The sequence below is a fragment of the Branchiostoma lanceolatum genome, chromosome 5, assembly GCF_035083965.1.
Source record: "Branchiostoma lanceolatum isolate klBraLanc5 chromosome 5, klBraLanc5.hap2, whole genome shotgun sequence".
NCBI lineage: Eukaryota > Metazoa > Chordata > Leptocardii > Amphioxiformes > Branchiostomatidae > Branchiostoma > Branchiostoma lanceolatum.
In genome coordinates, this window is record NC_089726.1 from 2,837,439 (window position 1) to 2,857,860 (window position 20,422).

Consider the following 20,422-nt stretch of genomic DNA (forward strand, 5'->3'; position numbering starts at 1 on the left):
CTAATTAACGCGACGTATTACCTGGATGTATAACCTTATTCGACGTAAGTCTTGCCTATTTCGCCTCACAGTTCACCCTTGTTGTGTCATTTCAACCTTTCCCAAATGAATTCTGTGTCCGTTCAGAGACACTGTCACCAATCAACGATAGTACAAGGGCAATGTCACATGACTAGATCAATACTATCGCAGTTAAAAGCACGTACAGATCCAATCAGACCCGGTGCGGGGGTGCTATCTGAATACAGGATTGTCATCTGACGGGCTTATCAAATTATCTCCTAGGGAATATTCGGCAGGAATAAATCTAAAGTTGTTATCTTTAAAGAATACGAAGGTGATCAATCAACGATGAACAATGCCACTGTCATGTTTAGACAACACCAACATGAAAAATGTTTCTTAACGGACCAGGATCTTAAAGTCTTATAGAACCGACTATACGTCCAAGTGGTATCTTATGTGACTTATTCTTCTTTCTCCTACTTAAGGTAATAGATAAAGGCTTCTGCGATTAAATTTGCCAGTGTGTTGGGGACGATTAGAATGAAATTCGGTTGCTTAATAGAACAATGAAAATGGCAGGTTCGGTAGGAAGCCACGTACATGTCGCGTAACATTGCCTTGATTGAAAGATAAGCTCCTGGTAATATATTTTGCCGCTTTGTCAAGGCTGGGTAATCCGGGAGCCGGCAAGTATGCGCCAACTGTTGCGCACTAGATCGATTAGGGACAAGCTCTTATGTGAAATAGTCGTCCCTGCGTGACCTTCGAAATACAGGCATTCTGTAGGGGTGTTCAATTTTCCGTTTGGCGGATGAAATTCTGCATAATGATATTAATACATCCCAATGTCATTTTCTACATACGGAAGGTCAGGATTTACCATATGAATCATATAGAGAACTAGAGAGTATCGTAGTTTGAATGAAAAATAACAGCCAGTATCCATGCGTCCTTTCTTTTTGCATGCAGCTTCATGGGGATATGTTGAATATCAATCTAAATGGCAGCTCCTGTAACAGCCGAAACACATCGTGTTACGAATACATTATGAAGACTTAAATCACTGCCGAGCATATACTACTTAGACATTAGAGGCAAATTGTGATGAGCGCAGCGAATCTGTCCAAAGTTCTTTTTGAAAATTCAAAGGACGGTACTGTATTCTTAACATGTATACACATTAGGTTGGCTGTATGTTGATGAATATTGAGGACTCGATCCTAAGGCTTAAACGACATTGGCGGATGTATTTCGCTATTTTGCTGTATTTTGCATTTGGGCAGAAGCACCTTATGTCTGACATAGTAGACGTGAAGGCCTGTTTATTCTCTCTCTCTCTTTTTTTCTTTCTCTCTCTCTCTCTCTCTCTCTCTCTCTCTCTCTTTCTCTCTCTCTCTTATTGAAACAAGATAAACCAATATACTGATTGACGATCAAATGTATTTATTGAATTAAACTGACCAAAACATCTATCTAAATGTTTAACTTGCTGTTATCTGCCTATCTTGATACCTGGATGTCTAACCTTTAGTAAACATGGAATACAAATGATATTACAGTACACAAATAAACAGCTTCCCAAGCAACTAGAGTAGACAAGTTGGTTGAGAAACTGTCTTATTGCGTATCTTAAAATCTTGCTTTCTAATCTTTATCAGAAAATCATAGTATTGAAAACCTATATTCCGTTATGTCGTACAGGACTACACCATAACGCTGTTTCTGCGTCAGTACTGGAACGACGACCGGCTGATATTCCGCGGAGTGAACCGCACTCTGAGCCTTGATGGCCGGCTGGTGGAGAAGCTCTGGGTCCCTGACATCTTCCTGGTCAACGCCAAACAATCCTTCCTCCACACCGTCACCGTGGACAACCGCCTCATCCGCATCTTTCCTAACGGAGACGTTCTCTACGGTTTGAGGTACAGTTAAGTACTCTATTCCTAGCCTCTACCAGGCCCCGCAGATGGCTGGAAAATAGTAGAAATTGGCCAAATAGAGTGGAATGAATGCCAATGGAGAGTGGGTCCAATATGCTGTCCTTACTGCGCCCTATAGCCGGCGCGGTTAGTCTGGTAGAGACTACTTTATTCCAACGTATGATTGACGATGGCAGTCCATCAGTTTATTTCTCATTTTCGAAACACCACTGACTAAAGAGCCTGCGATGTAAAGCCCCTATCTCACTGGATTTGTGTTACGCTTTACTTTGTCCTGGGAATATCATGGAAAACGTACAAGTATGACTTAAAAGAAAACAAAAAAACACAAAGCCTAAATATTTATTTTTCCTCTATAAAATTCGTTAAGAGCTCGGTCGCAGGAGGTCGCCATAGTGCCGCGGGTTTGAGGTACTGCCATGTACCATATTCTGTATTCCCATGTATCACTGGAGTTGCCAGATTTAGCGCTTCCCATAATTTTAATGCTTCTCGAAACACCCGGACTGGCAAATCTTTCATGTAATGTAAAAATGGACGGAAAACACTGTTGAAAGTTCATTGCAAGTTCTTGCCCGGAGGACAAACAATGGCGAACAGCACAGCATGTGACTACTTTAGTGCAACTACCGACACTGGATTCTAACTTATTGGGTCCGACACCTATTTCATAATAAAAGGTGGAAGACGAATGATCTGACTTTTTATGTAATGTGTGTTTTTTGCGATGTTGAGAGGAGAGGAGAGTGGTCCATTTTTGTCTGTAAACGTGGAGAAATCAGAACGGAATCTGGTAGCCTCTTTATCCCTATCTAGCGGGGGTGGGGTTGGCTAAAAGTGCCCGCGCCAAATTTGATGTCCTATAGCTGCTGAACGACGTGTGCTAGGACTACCAAACTTGGTGACTTTTCCTAAGATTTAGTTGGGAACAATTCTATAGTAATATAGTATTAGCAAAAGTTTAGGATTTTTGTTTCTGACAGGTATATTTTGTAAAATTCACTTATTTCGGCTTAAACATTAAGGTTTCAAGGTTTTCTTGCTGTACCACATTTGCTCTCCTAAATTATGCTAATTTCCTGACGTCATCGGCCAAAATCCAAGAAGGCGGACAACATAATTAGTTTAGGTGTAAACAGGCTTTTCCCCCTTTAAATTCGTCCATACCTGCAATGTTTTCGACAAAAACATTGAAACCAACGTTTCTAGACTATTTGAATTGTGTTTTGGGGTCTTAAGTACCAAAAATTGTATTTCTAAAAAAAATTCAAGATCGCATATCCAAGATGGCGGATCCCAGAGGATGGCTGAAGGCATATGACCTCATTGTATGACGTCATTTTGACGTCAACGCAGTTACCATTGGCAACAGAGGTCTTGTCAGACTTCATTATTAAAGAAATAAGGGCTAAAAGACAACTAAAGACACTAAAAATTAAAAAAAAAATTACGCCTCACCATAAATTGTGTATTTGTTTCTTTTCATTTTTTTTTCGTTTCCGCAGACAGCCCGGCCGGGCCCCGCCCGTTGTGAAAATGGGACCGTAGCATAAAGCAGCTCATTTTTTTCGTGGTCGTAGACGATTATTGAGCTTGCAGACGAGCCACACATGTGTGTATTGTTATTCTGACTCTTTACTGATGTTTGTGCAGCATAGCACACTTTCTGACATCGGGATACGAATCTAATCCGATTCCTCCATGGCGACAAGCTATGATGATGACCGAATGTAAAGACAAAAGAGGCATGTACAGTATCTGGCAGCTGCAACCATTTGTGTCGGTAGCTGTGACGCTCATTATATGAAATTGTAAAAATGAACCGAAGCCGTAAGTGATAGTGTGGGAAACTGAAATACAAGGTAGTGAGTGACGACTTTTAGATTGATCCTGTGAGATGCTTTTACTTTTTCTACCTTTCAACACATGACTAACATTGCAACTCAAAAGTATGCAGATAGAACCCACTAGGCAAGCCACGTTGAAACTTAATAGAAAAAGACGACGGAGTTGCATTTTAACTGCTTTGACTACAGTATCTGAATACAGTAGCTGTGTAAGATATTGATCAAGCACTTGGCAGCGATTTTGAGCATACCCAGGGTGTGTTGTATCCAGAAACCGCTCCTATCTAGAAACCGCTCCGGAGCACTTTCTGGATAGCCAGAACACGTCCCAAGCCAAGGGTGCAGGTTTTGGATATCCAGGATGTGCTCCAGGCGGAGCACGTTTGGGATAACCAAGGGTGTCTATCCAGATCATGCTCTTGGGGGAGGAGCTTCGTGTTTTAAAGGCGGAGACTATCTTGCATGTGATTATCGTAGCCAGAAGACACCCTTGGTTATCCCAAACACGTCCCAAGCCAAGAGTGCAGGTTTGGGATAACCAAGGGTGTCTATCCAGGATGTGCTCCGTGTCACTTCCGGGTTAGGTTTATCGTCGATACTTTAAATTGAGCAAAACAGTTTGCAAAACCAAACTGTTATTAGGGAGTCCACGGGTCAGTCTATCTCCCACATTATGTGTAGAATTTTAGGATCAACGGTTGCAAGAAAAACAGTGGACATCGTCCGCCGTGATTCAGCGCGAATCAAATAATGGAAACCCGGGCGTAAACAATCACTGCGGGCGGTCGTCAGCAGAAGAGCGGATTCTGGATATCCAGAAACGTCGCCATTTGCCGACATATTGGGATAGTCAGCAGAAGAGCGGATTCTGGATATCCAGAAACATCGCCATTTGCCGACATATTGGGATAGCAACTGTGTGTCTATCCAGGATGCGCTCTGTGTTACTTCCGGGTTAGGTTTATCGTCGATACTTTAAATTGAGCAAAACAGTTTGCAAAACCAAACTGTTATTAGGGAGTCCATGGGTCAGTCTATCTCCCACATTATGTGTGGAATTTTAGGATCGACTGTTGCGAGAAAAACAGTGGACATCGTTCGCCGTGATTCAGCGGAGTAGCAGCATGTTTTAACATGTCTCGCCAAGTCGAACCAAATATGGAACCCGGGCGTAAACAATCACAGCTGGCGGTCGTTAACACGAACACGAATCATGGCTATGCAGGCATGCGAACCAAATATGGAAACCTTGGCGTGAATGATTACTGATGGTGGTCCTGTCAATCACCGTGATTGCATCCTTGCACCAACCAGCGCACGATGGCTGCACCGGAAGGAGCGCATTCTGGCTATCCAGAAGTGTCTCTATTTGAAGACAGATCTGATGGGAGACAACTCTGGCTACGGCAGGGTGGAAGTGAAAGCGAACCCTTTATTACTGATTCTGCATGATGTCGCCTTCGCGCAGGTTAATGATCATTCGGTGAAGAAAGCAGGAGAGCCCGCCGTTCCACCACTTCTGACCTCCCGCGTAGGCCGCATGATTGTTCAGAGGGATGTCAGAGCGGGTCAGAACATCAAAGGCGTCGTCGAGACTTTCCTTGACTCCTTCTCAATCCAATTTCAGGGTAACAGCGAAGGCGGCCTGCCCTATGGACCTCCGAAAGTACCCCCTGGATGAGCAGAACTGCACGCTTGAGTTGGAAAGTTGTAAGTAAAACTCTTTTGTAGTCTCGCACAGCCACGTAGTACGCAGATGTTCTATCAGTAGTCTTTGGGACCAGCTCTTGAAGAGAAGGTTAAAAGAAATAGACAGCTTTTAAATATGTGGGCAGGAAGTATTAAGGTTAGTGGGTATAGTGACGTGTGTAGTGACGTCAGTTCCCGTTCTTAACACGGACACCATTATAAGCCTATTGATAGGATTGGCCTCTCACGCACCGCAGATCCGATCAGACTTAATTGCGATTCCAGGGCGAGCTGCATCAGTTTTCTATTTCTGACTCTACTTTGAAATCTATATGGCCAGTAGGCTATTCCGAGGTGTTTTAAATGTACATTCGTACAAGAAGATTACCCTCTTACTGGAACCAACAGGAGGCTGATAAAGCACATTGCCAATAATCTTCTGCTAGATATAGGTTCGGCTAAGAAGTCTAAATAATATTCAAAACCTAGTGTGTACTGTTTAGACTTCATAATGTTTTACCATTGGGCCATTTTGCCATAAAGGTTTAGAATAATCTTAAGGAAATCCGAAAAATGCTTATGAAACGTGAGCATGGATGTGTTTTTTTTTCTTAATTTTCGCAACATGTCCTTCGTCTACAAATTATTCACACACATTTAATGCATGTTGATGAAATGGTACTAGTCTCATGAACAAGTCTCAAGTGGCAAGGTTGTTTTTTAGGGTTTTTAAAGTAGTCACACCAACACATGACCAACTGATAGCACGATGTAAGCGGTTCCACATGATATAAATGAACACCTAAAAATATATTTCCCCAAATTGCTACCTAGGACCAACTTTTCATTGAAAACTGTTCAAACAAAAAAACGTTAACGGATTTATCGGCTAATGCAGGGAAAAAATTGCATGCTCGTTATTGTGGTCTCGACACATGGACCGCCTTTTCTGCAGCGTCAGTGCATCGATAACCCAAATCCCCCACCAGATTAGTTTGAGAATATTGCCTTGCCGGGCACAATAATAAGTTCTCCAGAAGTTTTTGCAGACTACTCTGAACGCACGAGCGCTGCTGATGTCACAAGCGATTACAGTCACGAAGTACGCGGTGTTTTTCATCCGGGCCCTGAGTTTAAATGGATATTTCATTACGACCGAAATCTTTATTCATCTTGCTCCGAATCAAAGGAGAACGTATAACATCGTTAATTGGGTCAAGCGGATGCAATAAGCTATATTCTGCATACAAAGTTGTCTTTTTTTACCAGAAGCATGAGAAGAATGGCAATCACAGTAACTCAAGCAACTGCATAGATTTTGGAGACGGTCAGACGTTTCAGGTATCATCAATAACCTTTCATCGGTTACACTTAGCAAGATATGTCGATCAGCAGGTTTTTAGCCAAAAAACTATTGACTTTATATGCTTTTAAGACGTAGACAACATTTAATTAGTACAATACCAAAAAAAAGTCAAGTAAAAGTTAATGCTAATGTGCCAATGAGCTCCTGATTCTCTGTTGATGGATAGACATCTAGATATTAAGATGCGCATTAAGCCAGTTTCTCAAGCAACTGGATAGAACTTGGGAACCGTAAGACATTAATGCTGGTGAGTAAATAAGCGGCGTACATTCCTCACCCGTAAGAGTTGATCTACTTAAAAGCTGCATCTCGTCGCAGGGACATCCATTCATCAAATGATTTATATGCCAGCGCTTTGCTAGAATAATCGTTGCTCTGAGATTATGAAATAATGGTTTGCGTTTAGCTGAAAAACACATCAATCTCATTCCGATAAACACAATTTAGTGCAATCCCAGTGGTAGAATCATCATCATCATCTCTCTGCTCTTCTGAAAGTTCCTATTTACACCGCCTTAAGAACAGTTTGAGAATAACTACAAGTACTTCGTTTGATTCCCCAATTCAGAAAACTTTCTGTTGAGGGAAAATGGTGTGTTGAGAATTTGTTATCCTTGTTAATAAGCTAACTGTATTGAGATCCAGTACAATGTGTATCCACGATGAAAACATAAAACAAACAAACAGACAACCCTTCCTGTATGGCGCTATCAGACTTTACAATAAGTTACCTTCAGGGTCCCGAACTTCAGGTTCTACTTACACTGTATCTCGCATAACTTGACTCGAAGTAACATCGTGAATATTTTGATAACTTTGTTTTTGTATTTGATGTATTTTAATGAACAATGTACCAAATTGTATTCAATTCAGGGGAACGCAGTTGTGCTCTCCCCGCTTATGTACATTTAGTGAAGAAATGAGTTATTAATGAATGATAATAGACCAAAAATACAGCGTCTTTCCGGTAATAAAACTTTACAAACGTGACATTGCCATGTGAAAATCCACTAGTGCAGAAACGTGGACAGAAAAGTTTCAAGAGAATCGCACAAATATTTCTTATCAATGGTCATGCAGCGTTGTGTAAGAATGACCGGTAGCAAGCTAAGTGAAATATAAGCTGTCTAGAATAAAGAATATTAAAACTCGTAATCTAGCAGGTAGAAATACGTGATAAAAACATGGGACAGATCAAAATTTATGCTTGCTGCCTTTGCCTGACGATATTTCAGTTGGGCAAGCAGCCTACAACATTTAACAATCGTCCAAAGCATTTTGAAAAAAAATCTCTGAAAGGACCGGGACTCCCCTTTGTCTCCTGGCGGTGGATTCTCATTTCTCTTCTTTACGCGCGACACCGCGTCTAAGGAAAAGACCATTAAAGCCTCTGTCTATGGAAAAGCGTTCTATACGAGCAACGGGTAAATCTATAAACATGTTTTCTGCCTGACCTATTTCGGTATCGTTCTGCATGTGGCATGCCGGAATCTTTTCTCGGCTCTCAGGTGTCCACTCCTGTATTTTTTTATTGCTGCCCGTATGGTCTCCTTACAAAATGTTGCTCGAATCTCACAATGCGTTCATCTATTCCTACTAGTAGATAGCCTAGGCTCCAGCCGGACATTAGTTTCCTGAAGTACTATTTTTCTGTACGTGATTTCAAATAATTGCACGATGTTTTTCACGTTCGCGAGGTCGCTACATGGACACGCCATGCGTCATCGAATATTTGTCCGACATGCAGGGAGAAAACTCAGCTCATTCAGTAGCAGTCAGCATGTTGATTGATGGATTCATTAACAATATCGCGCTTTTTCTACCCCCTGTGACACGCTCCAGATAGTTGTGGATTGAGATAGTAAAATTGCTGCGTCCTGCGTCATGGAGAGCAGTCAACCAGACAGTCCCGTACACAGACGGATCCATCAATGCCACGCATTTCTTTTGGAGAAACAAAAACTTAATCTCGCAAAACCCGGCATGTTTAGATATGAGCCGGCAGGAACTCATCAACAAACCGAACCATTTATTTGTGCCAGGTCTCGGTCCTTAAGGGCTTAATAACTTGCTGATCAGCCGACTCGAAAACAGAAAGCGGAATTAAAGTCACTCCCTCTCAAGCAGAATTTACCGCAGCGCTTATAAGGTGCCCGCATTTCCATATAACCCCGGCCCGTCCTTGTGTATTAGTCAGCGTGATTAACACACGGCCTTTTGGGGGGAGCGACCTGTGACTCCGACTGAAACGAACCGATTCGCCCTGGCTGAGAAACAGACAATACGTGACATTTGGGGGCTTCTGAAAACCAGGGCAAAGTTGTCGTATTTGACGTGCTTCTGTTTGCTTAAGACCCCCCCCCCCCTCACTGGACCCGTGACACGTTGGCGACCTCGCTGCGTCATAGATTGAATTAAAGTTAAAGCCTTGACTTTGCAATGGGAATACCATGTAAAACATTAACGCACAAGTTAACGGCTTTAGACCTGATACAGCCTGACTGGTCACGTCAAGAGGTCGTAGTTCCCCTATCCACTTGACGGCGATTGCGCTGCGACCTTTTGTGTAACCTTTGACACTTTGGAATATATTCCACTTATTAAACCAAAGTATGACTGAAACGACAACAAAACACACAAAGTGTAAAGATAGATTAATTCATAAAAGTAATTCGTTGATTGTCAAATAACTTACAGTTAGGTTGCAGCCCGGGTGTAATTAAGACCCACATTCTATTAAGACGGCGTTCTCACCGCGACCTAAGCTAAATTTGTATAACACTTGATTTCATAATGGGACAACCATGCAAAATTTAAAACTATGACTGAAAAACATAACGAAACACACGAAGTTTGAAAAGATCAGTTCTTTGTCGCAGAGAGCGTGCGGCGACAGCGCCGTCCAAGTGGAATGGGGGTATAAAATTAGATAAATACAAGTCCGCAGGAGTTGCGTATTAACATGTTTTTGGTTTAGGTTAAGTTTGTAGCCGAATAAGTAATTTCTTTGGTTCGATAACCAGGCTGCACAACGGTAGATCAAAGTGAAAAACAACTTCTTCCCCTCAAACTTAACTTAAACCAAAGATATGTTGATGCGCAACTCATACGCACTGTAATATACGCACAAGTGTGACAGGGACCTTAGTTGAAAGGTAGTGTGGGCATTGGTCAGCTACGCGACGAGCCAGTCCTCACCTTTCTGGTCCTCCCGTAGGCAGTGTCAGATTTATCACAAGGCAGCACAGAAAATGACCACCAAGACAAATACAAAACTCCCCGAGCATCAGTCCTACTGTATGATTGGTGAATGCCTGACCTGAGGTAAAAATCGATAGTCATATTTTCCTCTTCATGGTTCACAATGGGTTTGGAAATAATGTCAGTTCTGGTCAGCCATAAAAGAAATGTATCTGTTACAGTTTATGAACGTCATGCGAGGGCCCAGCTCGACGTTCATATATGATGGACAACCCGCTGCAGCATGGAGGTTATTTCGCAGTATTTTATGACGTATTATTGCCAAGTATTTTACGAGTAGGACTTTGCAATGATAGAACACGATCTAAGCAAAGTTAGGTTACAACAATCCCTTTCCAAATCGAGTTTTTTATGTGCACTTTTACGGTTACGGCTGTGATGTGATTTGTGATGATGTGTCGAATAGAAATAGTAAGGAATTGTTTTTTAGCCTCCCAGACGGCTACAGCTGTGAAAGCCATAGCTACAGCTACAGCGATGTGGTAGCCTCCACCAGTCTCTGCGGGTCGCTGGGAAAATAGTAGAAATTGGCCTTGGCCAAATAGAGTCAATTGTATGAAGGGAGTAGGCTACGGAGAGAGGGTCAAATATGCAACCCTGGATGGACAGCGGATGGAAATGTTATCCTCCATGGCCAAAGTCCCCTGGCAAATGTTCTCAAATGTTCTCTCTATAGCCGACGCTGTTAGTCTGGTAGAGACTAGCGATGTGGCACGTTCTTGCGATATCACAAATATGATTTTTTTTTCGAATGCTCTTTTCTTAGTTTACCCACGCATGCACTAGGCATAAACCTGTGATCACCTAGATGTTATGTCTTAGGGTTATGACCGTGTGTCTGTTTGCTCTTGGACAAGAGAGTAAAGAAAACTCCCTCTCTGTATGCAAGGGTTTTTAGGGTTAATAGATTCCTGCAGCTTTCCTCTTCCTTCACCTTCCCTCTCCTCTGCAGATATCTAGTTGAACCCGGGACATAAGAGGTAGGGTGGACACAATTTAAGCAATCTCGCAGACCATAATCCCAGATCTGCGGGGAAATTCTCCGTGGTAAAAGTGATGAATGGATCGCGGCGTTATCTGATTGTTGGGAGAGGCGATGGTCTAAGTCTGTAAAAGTAGCTGTCTAGACTAGAGTACGGCTCTACGGACAACTTGGACAAAGTTCGTAACGTGGGCGGATCTGATGCGTATGTGTAAAAACGCTTCATTTTGATCACTTACCGCAGTTGAAAAGACCTATAATTTTTTTCGTACTATTGAAGTAAAGCAAACTTTGAAAGCTCAATTTTCACGTTTGCAGTTGAATTGAGTGGTGTATGTATCATATCTGTGTCTTGGTGGCGGTTTTGCTTGTGAGAGAGTCGAGACACTCTAGGGTAAGCAATCATCCTAACGATGGTCAAAGACGACAATGTAGAACTCTGTACTCGTCTAGTTCTAGTTCATTGCTACATAAGTGTCCTCCAAGCAGAGAAGGGGGTTTCGGCTGGTTTTTGACGTGTTTTAGGCGTTTTTGTCGGGCTTTCTACTTTGTCATCTTTTTTTTTTATAGCCAAACATGTTGGGCTGGCTATACAAAAAAATATTGGTCTTTTTGGTACACGTTGCGACAAAAACGTCTAAAACACGTCAAAAACCAGCCGAAACCCCTTCTCTCCTTGGAGAGTAACATAGGTGTTGCACCGTGCAATTCTAGTCCTTCATTCGTTACCGAGGCGCCCATTCTACTAGACGGCGACCTCCCTGCAACCTCGCTGCGACATAAATTGGATCTGTGTAACTGTGATATCTGTAATGATGAGAGTATCATGCAAAATGAAAAAAAGTATAGCCGAAAAGACAACAAATCAAAGAGTGCGTAAAAGAAATTGAGTCTTTAAGGTTGAAAATCGTTGAGCGATCTGTCCAATTCTAGGTCGCAGCGCGGTCGCATCGAGGTCGCCGTCTAGTAGAATGGGCGCCTCGCCAACGAATGAAGGACTAGAATTGCACGGTGCAACACCTATGTTACTCGAGGTCGCCGTCCTGGTGTAAGATGTGGGAAATGTCTGTTTCCGTGGGTGTGAAAAATGGTAGAAGGAAATCCCAGCTAGGCCAGACGACTTCCTCGGAACGATTCCCCGCGCCTCCGCTTCCTCAGCCCTAGACCTGCGGAGAAATGGATTGACCGTCATCTAATTACCCTGACCGCTCGGTTTGTTGGGCACCGGTCGACCTCTCATACACCACCCTAGCACACATTGTTTCACACTGACAAGCAACGTGTAAGGAGAGGCGCATATAATGGGCAATACGGAATGATTGGACGGGCTGAAATGGGATAAAAGTCGTCCACTCATGGAGATCTGTGGGGCAATTGAGTGGAATGGACTCTGAAGCTGTTACGAAGCATGCCTCATGTACGTCTACAAGCCTCCGTCTCGCCCAGTCGAACTTAAGATCTACAGCCGATCACTTCCCAGCAGCTGGAGCATACATCCCGCCTGGAAGTTTTCGTACCTCGACAGTGCAACTGCGCATTTAATTTGTTGAAGAACTGTACAAACTAGCAGCAGGTTTTCAGGATTGCTAGTATGAATACGCGGAGGCAACTCGAATGATCACAAACACCGTTAGGTACTTACTATGCAACTTGCAACTATGAGTAGATTTGTTTTATTTCCTTTACACTTTTGACTCATGTAGTCTGAACAAATAACGCTTCTCATGTTACCCGGCCAGACAATGACGCAAGTCAGACTGTGCTACGTTCGCATATGGTCATATAGATCTTAATGTCTGTGTTTCACGATGTAGGAATCCCATCAAATTAGACCTTCATAATACGTTTCAGGAGTATGCTATCAATCGTGACTATCTCTCAGTGTATGATAGAGTAACAGTTGACATGTAACTTGCCTATCCGCAACAGCAACCCCATGACTCTCCTGGTGTTCAAACCTAAGCCTGACTGCGTCAAAAACAAATCACATGGCAATTAGTGTCGAGTAATGTACCCCGTGCGCGAATAACAACCGTGTTGCTACATCTCGGGGTTAGGCTCTCATTAACCCTTTCTATGTTTGACTCCGAATGCAGAGGATATGACGACATTGTCGTCAGCGGAATCGAAATAGCTGGAGGGCCATAATTGCACCGCGTCTGGTCTACATTGACTTCAGACTTCTAACTTCCTTAAATATACAATTGACAACTCCAAATATGACGCTCACGCTGCTTTAAACTCTACATTCCATTCTGGACTACCCCTTCGCAAATGCTGTGTGTCATTTGTTATAAATTGTACTTGTATCAGTTTTTGGAAGTTCTAATTAACTATCGTTGTTACTCCAAATATGACGCTTCTTTAAACTTTATATTCCATTCTGGACTACCCTACCCAAATGCTGTATATTATTTGTTATTGCACTTTTATTTGTCTTTGTCAGCTTTGATTTTTATTTTCCAGTGGTGATGTAAATATTGCTAAAGTGCATCATCTTTTTTTCCTTCACCTTCTTGTGCTTATTGATAAAACAAAGATCTATACAGTTGTAGCTTTTTGTCGGTTTTCTGGACCAGAAATGGAGAATAAAATATTGGTTGAAAAACAAGGCCACGCCTTATTGTAACTCCTGTGGCCAAATGGGAGAAATATGAGCCACTGGACGCGGTTTTATTGTATTTGATGACCACTGCAGGCCAATACTGGTATTATAGTAGAAAAGCAGTCTCACCACAGGGACCATAAATCCCGATTCCGACCCAATTGCCGACTCGACATGTCCCGGAATATTGGGGGTGAGCGTTATTGCCAACTCACTCAGCTGTAACGCTATTCTTCAGATACTATAAAAGTCGTAAATCTTCTCCAGATTGGAAGGGTTGAGTGTCCATGTTCTCCCTTGTGGATAACTTGTAACATGACACCATTTCCCAGAAAACAGCCCAAAGAAATGGTACAAAGTGATACATCACATGTCCCGTGGGCATGCCTCCGCTGCCCCTGACCTACCCGTATCATTCTAAATTACCTCTAATGGCTGTCACATAAACATCTGGAGCGCCTACTGCGCATGCGAGGACCTGTCAGGCAGGCAGAACCACCCTAGGAGTACTGCAAATGCAGAAATGTTAGCGGTGGTTTAATGTTCACCGCGAAATTTTTTTTGTCCAATACTGTAGCAGTATGTAACAAGAGTCCGAAGACCCAAAATCTCCATGAAATTTGTTTTTATATATGATGTGTTTTATTTGCCCTAGTTGTTTGTTTTTGCCGCTGGTTGTTTTATTTTATGTGCCAAAGGGTATCCACATACAGGTTTGGTAGTGTTCCCATTTGTGGTTTGACCACCAGCTGTTGGGACCTGTTGGGAATAGTTGACCTAGATAAGAGACCAACAGATGGTGCGACCTCAAAGCCCACAATAGAGTAGATATTTCTCATTATTTATGCAAATTCAGTCCGAATTTGCATAATTAACACTTTAGTTTGTACATCTCTGTCCAACCCACCTGCGTACCAAATATCATGAAAATCTGTCGCTCCTTTCTTCAGTTATTCTCCTTTGAATATTTTTACAAATACGCCATTGCAGTTCCAATGGCACATACCAGGGGGCCCAAAATCGACCTTGACGTTTCTCCTCCCAGCACCTACCCACAAACCAAATATCATTACAATCCATCTACACGTTCTATAGTTATGCTGATTTTACGCATCCGGTGACACAAACATACACACACGGTGACACAAACATACACACACGCGCACACACGCGCAAACACACTAACTTTGCATGATTTGCACTTCAGTGTGTACATCTCTGTCCAACCTACCTGCGAACCAAATAACATGAAAATCTGTTGTTCCTTTCTTCAGTTATACCCCTTTAGAACATTTTTACAAATAGGCCATTGTAGTTCCAGGGACACTAACCAGGGGGCCCAAAATCGACCTTGATCATTCTCCTCCCAGCGCATACTCACATACCAAATATCATTACAATCCATCAACACGTTCTACAGTTATGCTGACTTTAAGCATCCAGCGACACACATGCAAACGATTTACCTCCTTACTAATGCAAATTCGGTCTCATTTGCATAGTTTGCACTTAAGTGTGTACATCTTGGTCTAACCTATCTTTGTACCAAATAACATGACGATCTGTCGATCCTCTCTTCAGTTCTTCTACATTGAAGATTTTTACAAATACGCCATTGCAGTTCCAGTCACACATGCCAGGGGGCCCAAAATCGACCTTGACCTACCTCCACTTAACACCCACCCACATACCAAAAATCATCACAATCCATGTACAGGTTCTACAGTTATGGTGACTTTAAGCATCCGGTGACACATACATACACACAAACACCAAACGCAAGCAAAACAGTATATCCATGAAAAAGCCTTTTTTCATGGAGATAACTATTAAGCGTAGCCGCGAGCTTAAGACCACCGCGAACACTCCGTTTTCACCTTAGCATGAAATGAAACCGCGCGAACTTAAATGCGTTTACAGTAAGTGTTTCGTGTGAGTTAGCCTCTATAACAGGCTCCAGAGGCGTCTGGAAACAGTTCTTGTCTTGGCTTCGAGAGCAAATATTTCAGGATGTTGTCCACGCCTGGTGCAGGATCGCAGGTTGCTGACAAGGTCCTTTATGCGACGTGGCTGCAAATAGAAGACATTGGCCAAATAAAACAATAACATGCCAGAGAAGTTTGCCGGCCCGGGAGTGCAAGTTGCCACCTCAGTATCCTGTCGTTAGTCACCTTCATCAAACGATATAAAAGTAATTCTCCAATTATCGCATTAGATAGCGATTAGTGGACGTCCAGGAAGAGGTTCATGAGGTGGAAAACTAGACTTCCCGGCCGACCAACTCCCCTGGCATGTTGTCTGTCTATTTGGCTAATTCCTCGTCTTCCCGGCCACCCTTGGAGCCTGGTAGAGGCTAACTCTACTCATAGGTAGTTCTGCCTGTCTCCTGTTGGTTCACGCTCCGGATGTTTGTGTGACAGCCATCATAGGTTATTTAGTATGATACGCCATACGGGTAGGTCAGGGGCAGCGGAGGCATGCCCACCGGATATGTGATGTATCTCTTTGTACCATTTTTCAGGGCTGTTTTCTGGAAATGGTGTGTCAGGTCACAAGTTGCATGATATGGGTAGGTCAGGGGCAGTGACGGTATCCCCAGAGGAGCCTGGAATCTGATAGCCATTAAAGCACTGAACTACAGATCATACCCTCCAGACACCCAGGACTTCATAACTGTATGCTGGAGTCCACCAGGACCGGTCGTATCGTGCCGTGACTATTTTTAATGGATTGTCGCAGCAGATCAAAGAGGCTTAAATGGTCGCCCGGCCGTTAGAGGAGAACATAACGTAACACACAGCAAAGAACAAACTGGCGGCCTGGGTTATATTGCAGTAGAAATGCTAGTTTGTTACAAAGAAGAGGATAGTCACTGCCGGCCACATGCGGGCTATCTACAGTGCACTGTGAAAATCAACTCTCGCTGTGCGAAAAATGCATTTAAGGGTGTGAAATATTCATGCTCAGACGTGTATGTCATGCTGTGATAAGCGTCATACCTACGTTGGATGTACTGCGTATTGCAACACATGAAATTGTTTTAGCAAAAGCTTTAGAGCATGTTAATTGTTCAGCAGTGCGCCAATCACACGGTTCCTTTTTCATATAAGAATATATATCGGCATGCACTCGTGTTGCGGATTCGATTCGTATTTTCCGAGATTCATAGTAGAAATTAGAATTGAACTCGTTGTCATCAAATACTTTAGGAATATCTTCACTGAATAGCTTTAAAGAACGGTTGCAGTCAGATGTACAAAACTTAGGTGTGACAGACCGTTTAGTGTAATATAACTAGCTGCTGTCGCGCCGCGTGCCTGCGAAGCTGGTGTGTTACACCGAAAGGTGGTTATATCGGCTAAACAGATACAGACTGTGCAAATTTCATCGTTTGATAAGGTATGCTCACTAACCGTAAGTCACTTTCTGGCAGTTCACTGAAATGGGCGTTGGCTACCCTAGCAACACGTAGCAACCACCTTTGACCGCAATTTTCACACATTTTCCCCATTGTTCAATAATTACCCCCTCTCCACCTACTGTGAAAACTTTTCAGGTGGGGTTCCGCTGTACAGGCCAGGCTGCTACCTGGCACCCTGGGGAGTGTGAATGAGCTTCATATATGGCTGTCTGGAAAACCAAGCTAGGATGTGTATTCTAAGAAATCAACAATGGGTTCAATTTTAAAACGTTTTCCCGTGTCTACAAACTATTTCTAGCATTTTTAACTTCTCTTGAAGTTTGGTAGATACACATATCGACTGTAAAACACACACGTCAAATAAATTGATAGATTCACACCGAACAGTTGTTTTAAATGACTTGAAATACTTAGCCAGACATATCAAACATATAAAAGTTGCCAGATTGAACAGGGTTGATTGGCGTTCAAGAGGAGATAGAAACTGCACTTCCCGTTGTGTAAACCTGTAACGTTATAATCTTGTACCAAACAGAATGCAATAATGAGATTTCCTTGACTTAAAAAACCGTAGCTGCTTGCAAATTGCGTAAGATACGTTTTTACAAAAATTGATGAAAAGGGGATCCAAGACTCGAATCAATGGAGACGGACTTGCTGGAGAAAAAAAAAACATGCCAACAAACCAGGGGAGCAATGCCACCCCCCTCCTGTTTTGTTTCTCTGCACTGACTGAGAAATGTTGTATCAGGCGAGGTCATCAACGTCTCAGAGCTTTTATCATATGGACCAAGTCCCAGTGTTTGGACATACATTGCAAAAAAATTCTTAGCAACCGCATGTGTATGTATGTTGTACATGTACTTTAAAACTTTGAGATAACATAAAGAGAATGATTGTTTATACGCCACCTATGCTTGAGACCATGTTTGTGTATTATTTTTAAAACCAAGCCATGCTGTGTCTGGCAGGTAAGCCACTGCCAGGTAAAGCTTTGAACAAGCGTGAACAAGCCATTGTTCTGCCCAGGTAGTCTGCTCTCCTACTGTGAGTACTACTGTGAGGGTGCTGTGTCAACAACCTGATTGGCCATATTGTTCACAAATCATAACAAAGAGATCACATTTCACATCTGGGGATGCCAAAAGTCCTTATTTTGTAGTCTATTTTTTAATCAAGTGGTGCATGTTCAGATAATGTCATTCCAACTTACAAAAAACATGGATGGAAAGAACACATGTTGCACAACAATCTCTCGTTGAGACCATTGTTGTGAAGGATTCCAGTGCTTAGCTATGCCTTCATGAATATTTCCAATGGCCTATTTTTGTCAAATATTTTTAACATATTATGAAAAATATTTGTTCTGATTATAGTAGTAGACATAGCCTCAACGGGATCTTGTAGAGTGGTCTTCGCTGAATACGTACATACCAAATTTGTCTTAAAAAAGGATGTCTGTGCGATGCACATAGTGTTTAAAGGTAGTTATCTTGTCAAGTGCTTATTATATTAATATTGAGATATGGATAAGGTATATGTGAAGTGAATGTGGTCAGATCGTATCTTACTGATATGCACCACCAAAACATGTCAGCAATTCCGGAGAAAAAACATCAGGTAAGCGGGTACTAGGCATGAAAGTCGGGGCAGCAGTTAATTAGGCTGGGGGCTGAAAAGTGACTTACGGTTAGTGAGTGTTGTTATGTGCACATTGCAATTCCACCAAGTAAAGTACTGGAATAATTATCTTAAATTTGTTGCTTTTACAAATGGCTAACTTTGGTGACTGACCAGCATACAATATATACAAGTGGTTAAAAGACACATACAAAGGCGTTCACAGAGCACACGGCTTGGGTACTATGTATTGTTTTTACGTGGGTGACACAAAAGAATGAGTCGTGTTTGATGCCGAGACTTCGACGTTTTTGGTTTCTAACTTAACAAGTGAATTAACGTTAAAATCTACCGAAAAGCTATCTGGGACGACGTTGTTCTGAGACTTTAGAAAGAACAATTTGCGCATAGGTTGCATTTCGGAAAGTTCCGTATCAACAGATGAATGTGTCATCATTGATCATCCTATGGTGTTACACTAATGACAAAATGTGCAACAACAAGGCTCATGGGATTACTTTATCTAGAATTGACGTCATCGTAATCTTGTGTGTTAGTAGCTTTTCCTTAAAAGCTTTCAGTTTTACCTGCGATAAAAAAGCCTTGGATTATCTGCCATTTATAGCTACAGGGGCAAAACAACGATAATGATGATAAGTTAATCTTTTAAGTAGAGGAAATTTGGCATCAAGAATAATTACTTCTCAAGACGTAGTCTGATTATACGTGAATTACGCAAGAAGAATAGAAGAGTAATATTCTTTATTAAAACTATTAATAGCTGAATCAACTTAAAGTAGAAATACGACACACAAATGCATCCTTAATGAGGTTTAATCCGTTTGGGTTACGAGTATGACATTAGTAATTACATGATGAAGAGAAGGACCCGATAATTGCTTCCCTCTGAGAGACACTAAGATCATAAAGGGGCTTTTAATGTAGACGTCTAATGTAGTTTGATAAAGTCAGGTAGAGATATACAGGGCTAAGCGGCCCACTGTGACAGCTTTATGGCTATGCTATACAGAGACGGATGACTAGATTGCGCAACAATTTTGAAAAAAAATGGCTGTGCTACGTTTATCCTCATTTGGTCCGAAATACTTGATAACATTACAGGATCAAAGGATAGTTAAGGAAATGATTCTTTTATAAGACATAAAGCAGACACCCGGCTATGTACCTGTACACAAGTGCCTGTATATCAGCAGGTTTAAGATAATTTATGTAACCGCGTGAAGTCTACCTTCGATTTGTGTTACTGTATAATTTTAACAGCTATTATTTTTTCCTTAAATGATGACATGTTACTAATGGCTGTAGATTCTGTGAATTGTAGCGCAATTCAGGTTGTCTCAGACTTCGATATTGTGAATATTGAATAAAGTTTACAAACTTTACATGTAGCTTTAAATCACGAATTTCAACATCAATCTACCAAGTCTCCGACGGTCTCTACAACCAACCCGACAGCTATCCGATGACATGGCAACCGCTAGCGTCGAAAGTCTAACTTGTTTATACAATCTTGAGTTTATAGCATATTTTTGATAGCCGCCTTTACTGTCATTTAACGACCAATCAGGTCCCTCGAAAGGTCACAGAAGTTCGGAAATATTCAACCCACTGCAAGCTATACTCAACGCCTTGACATCCAAGTTTTCAGATTTCTCTACTATCTA

General features: G+C 42.1%; 1 protein-coding gene across 1 annotated transcript in view; it reads left to right on the forward strand.

The window, feature by feature from the left end:
* LOC136434414 (gamma-aminobutyric acid receptor subunit beta-3-like) overlaps window positions 1-20,422 on the forward strand; it is a 64,011-nt gene that overhangs the window by 15,451 nt on the left and 28,138 nt on the right. Inside the window, exons 3-4 of the mRNA XM_066427202.1 lie at window positions 1,708-1,928; window positions 5,421-5,503. Of these exons, the coding sequence (XP_066283299.1) occupies window positions 1,708-1,928; window positions 5,421-5,503 (304 nt within the window). The remainder of the gene's footprint in view (window positions 1-1,707; window positions 1,929-5,420; window positions 5,504-20,422) is intronic.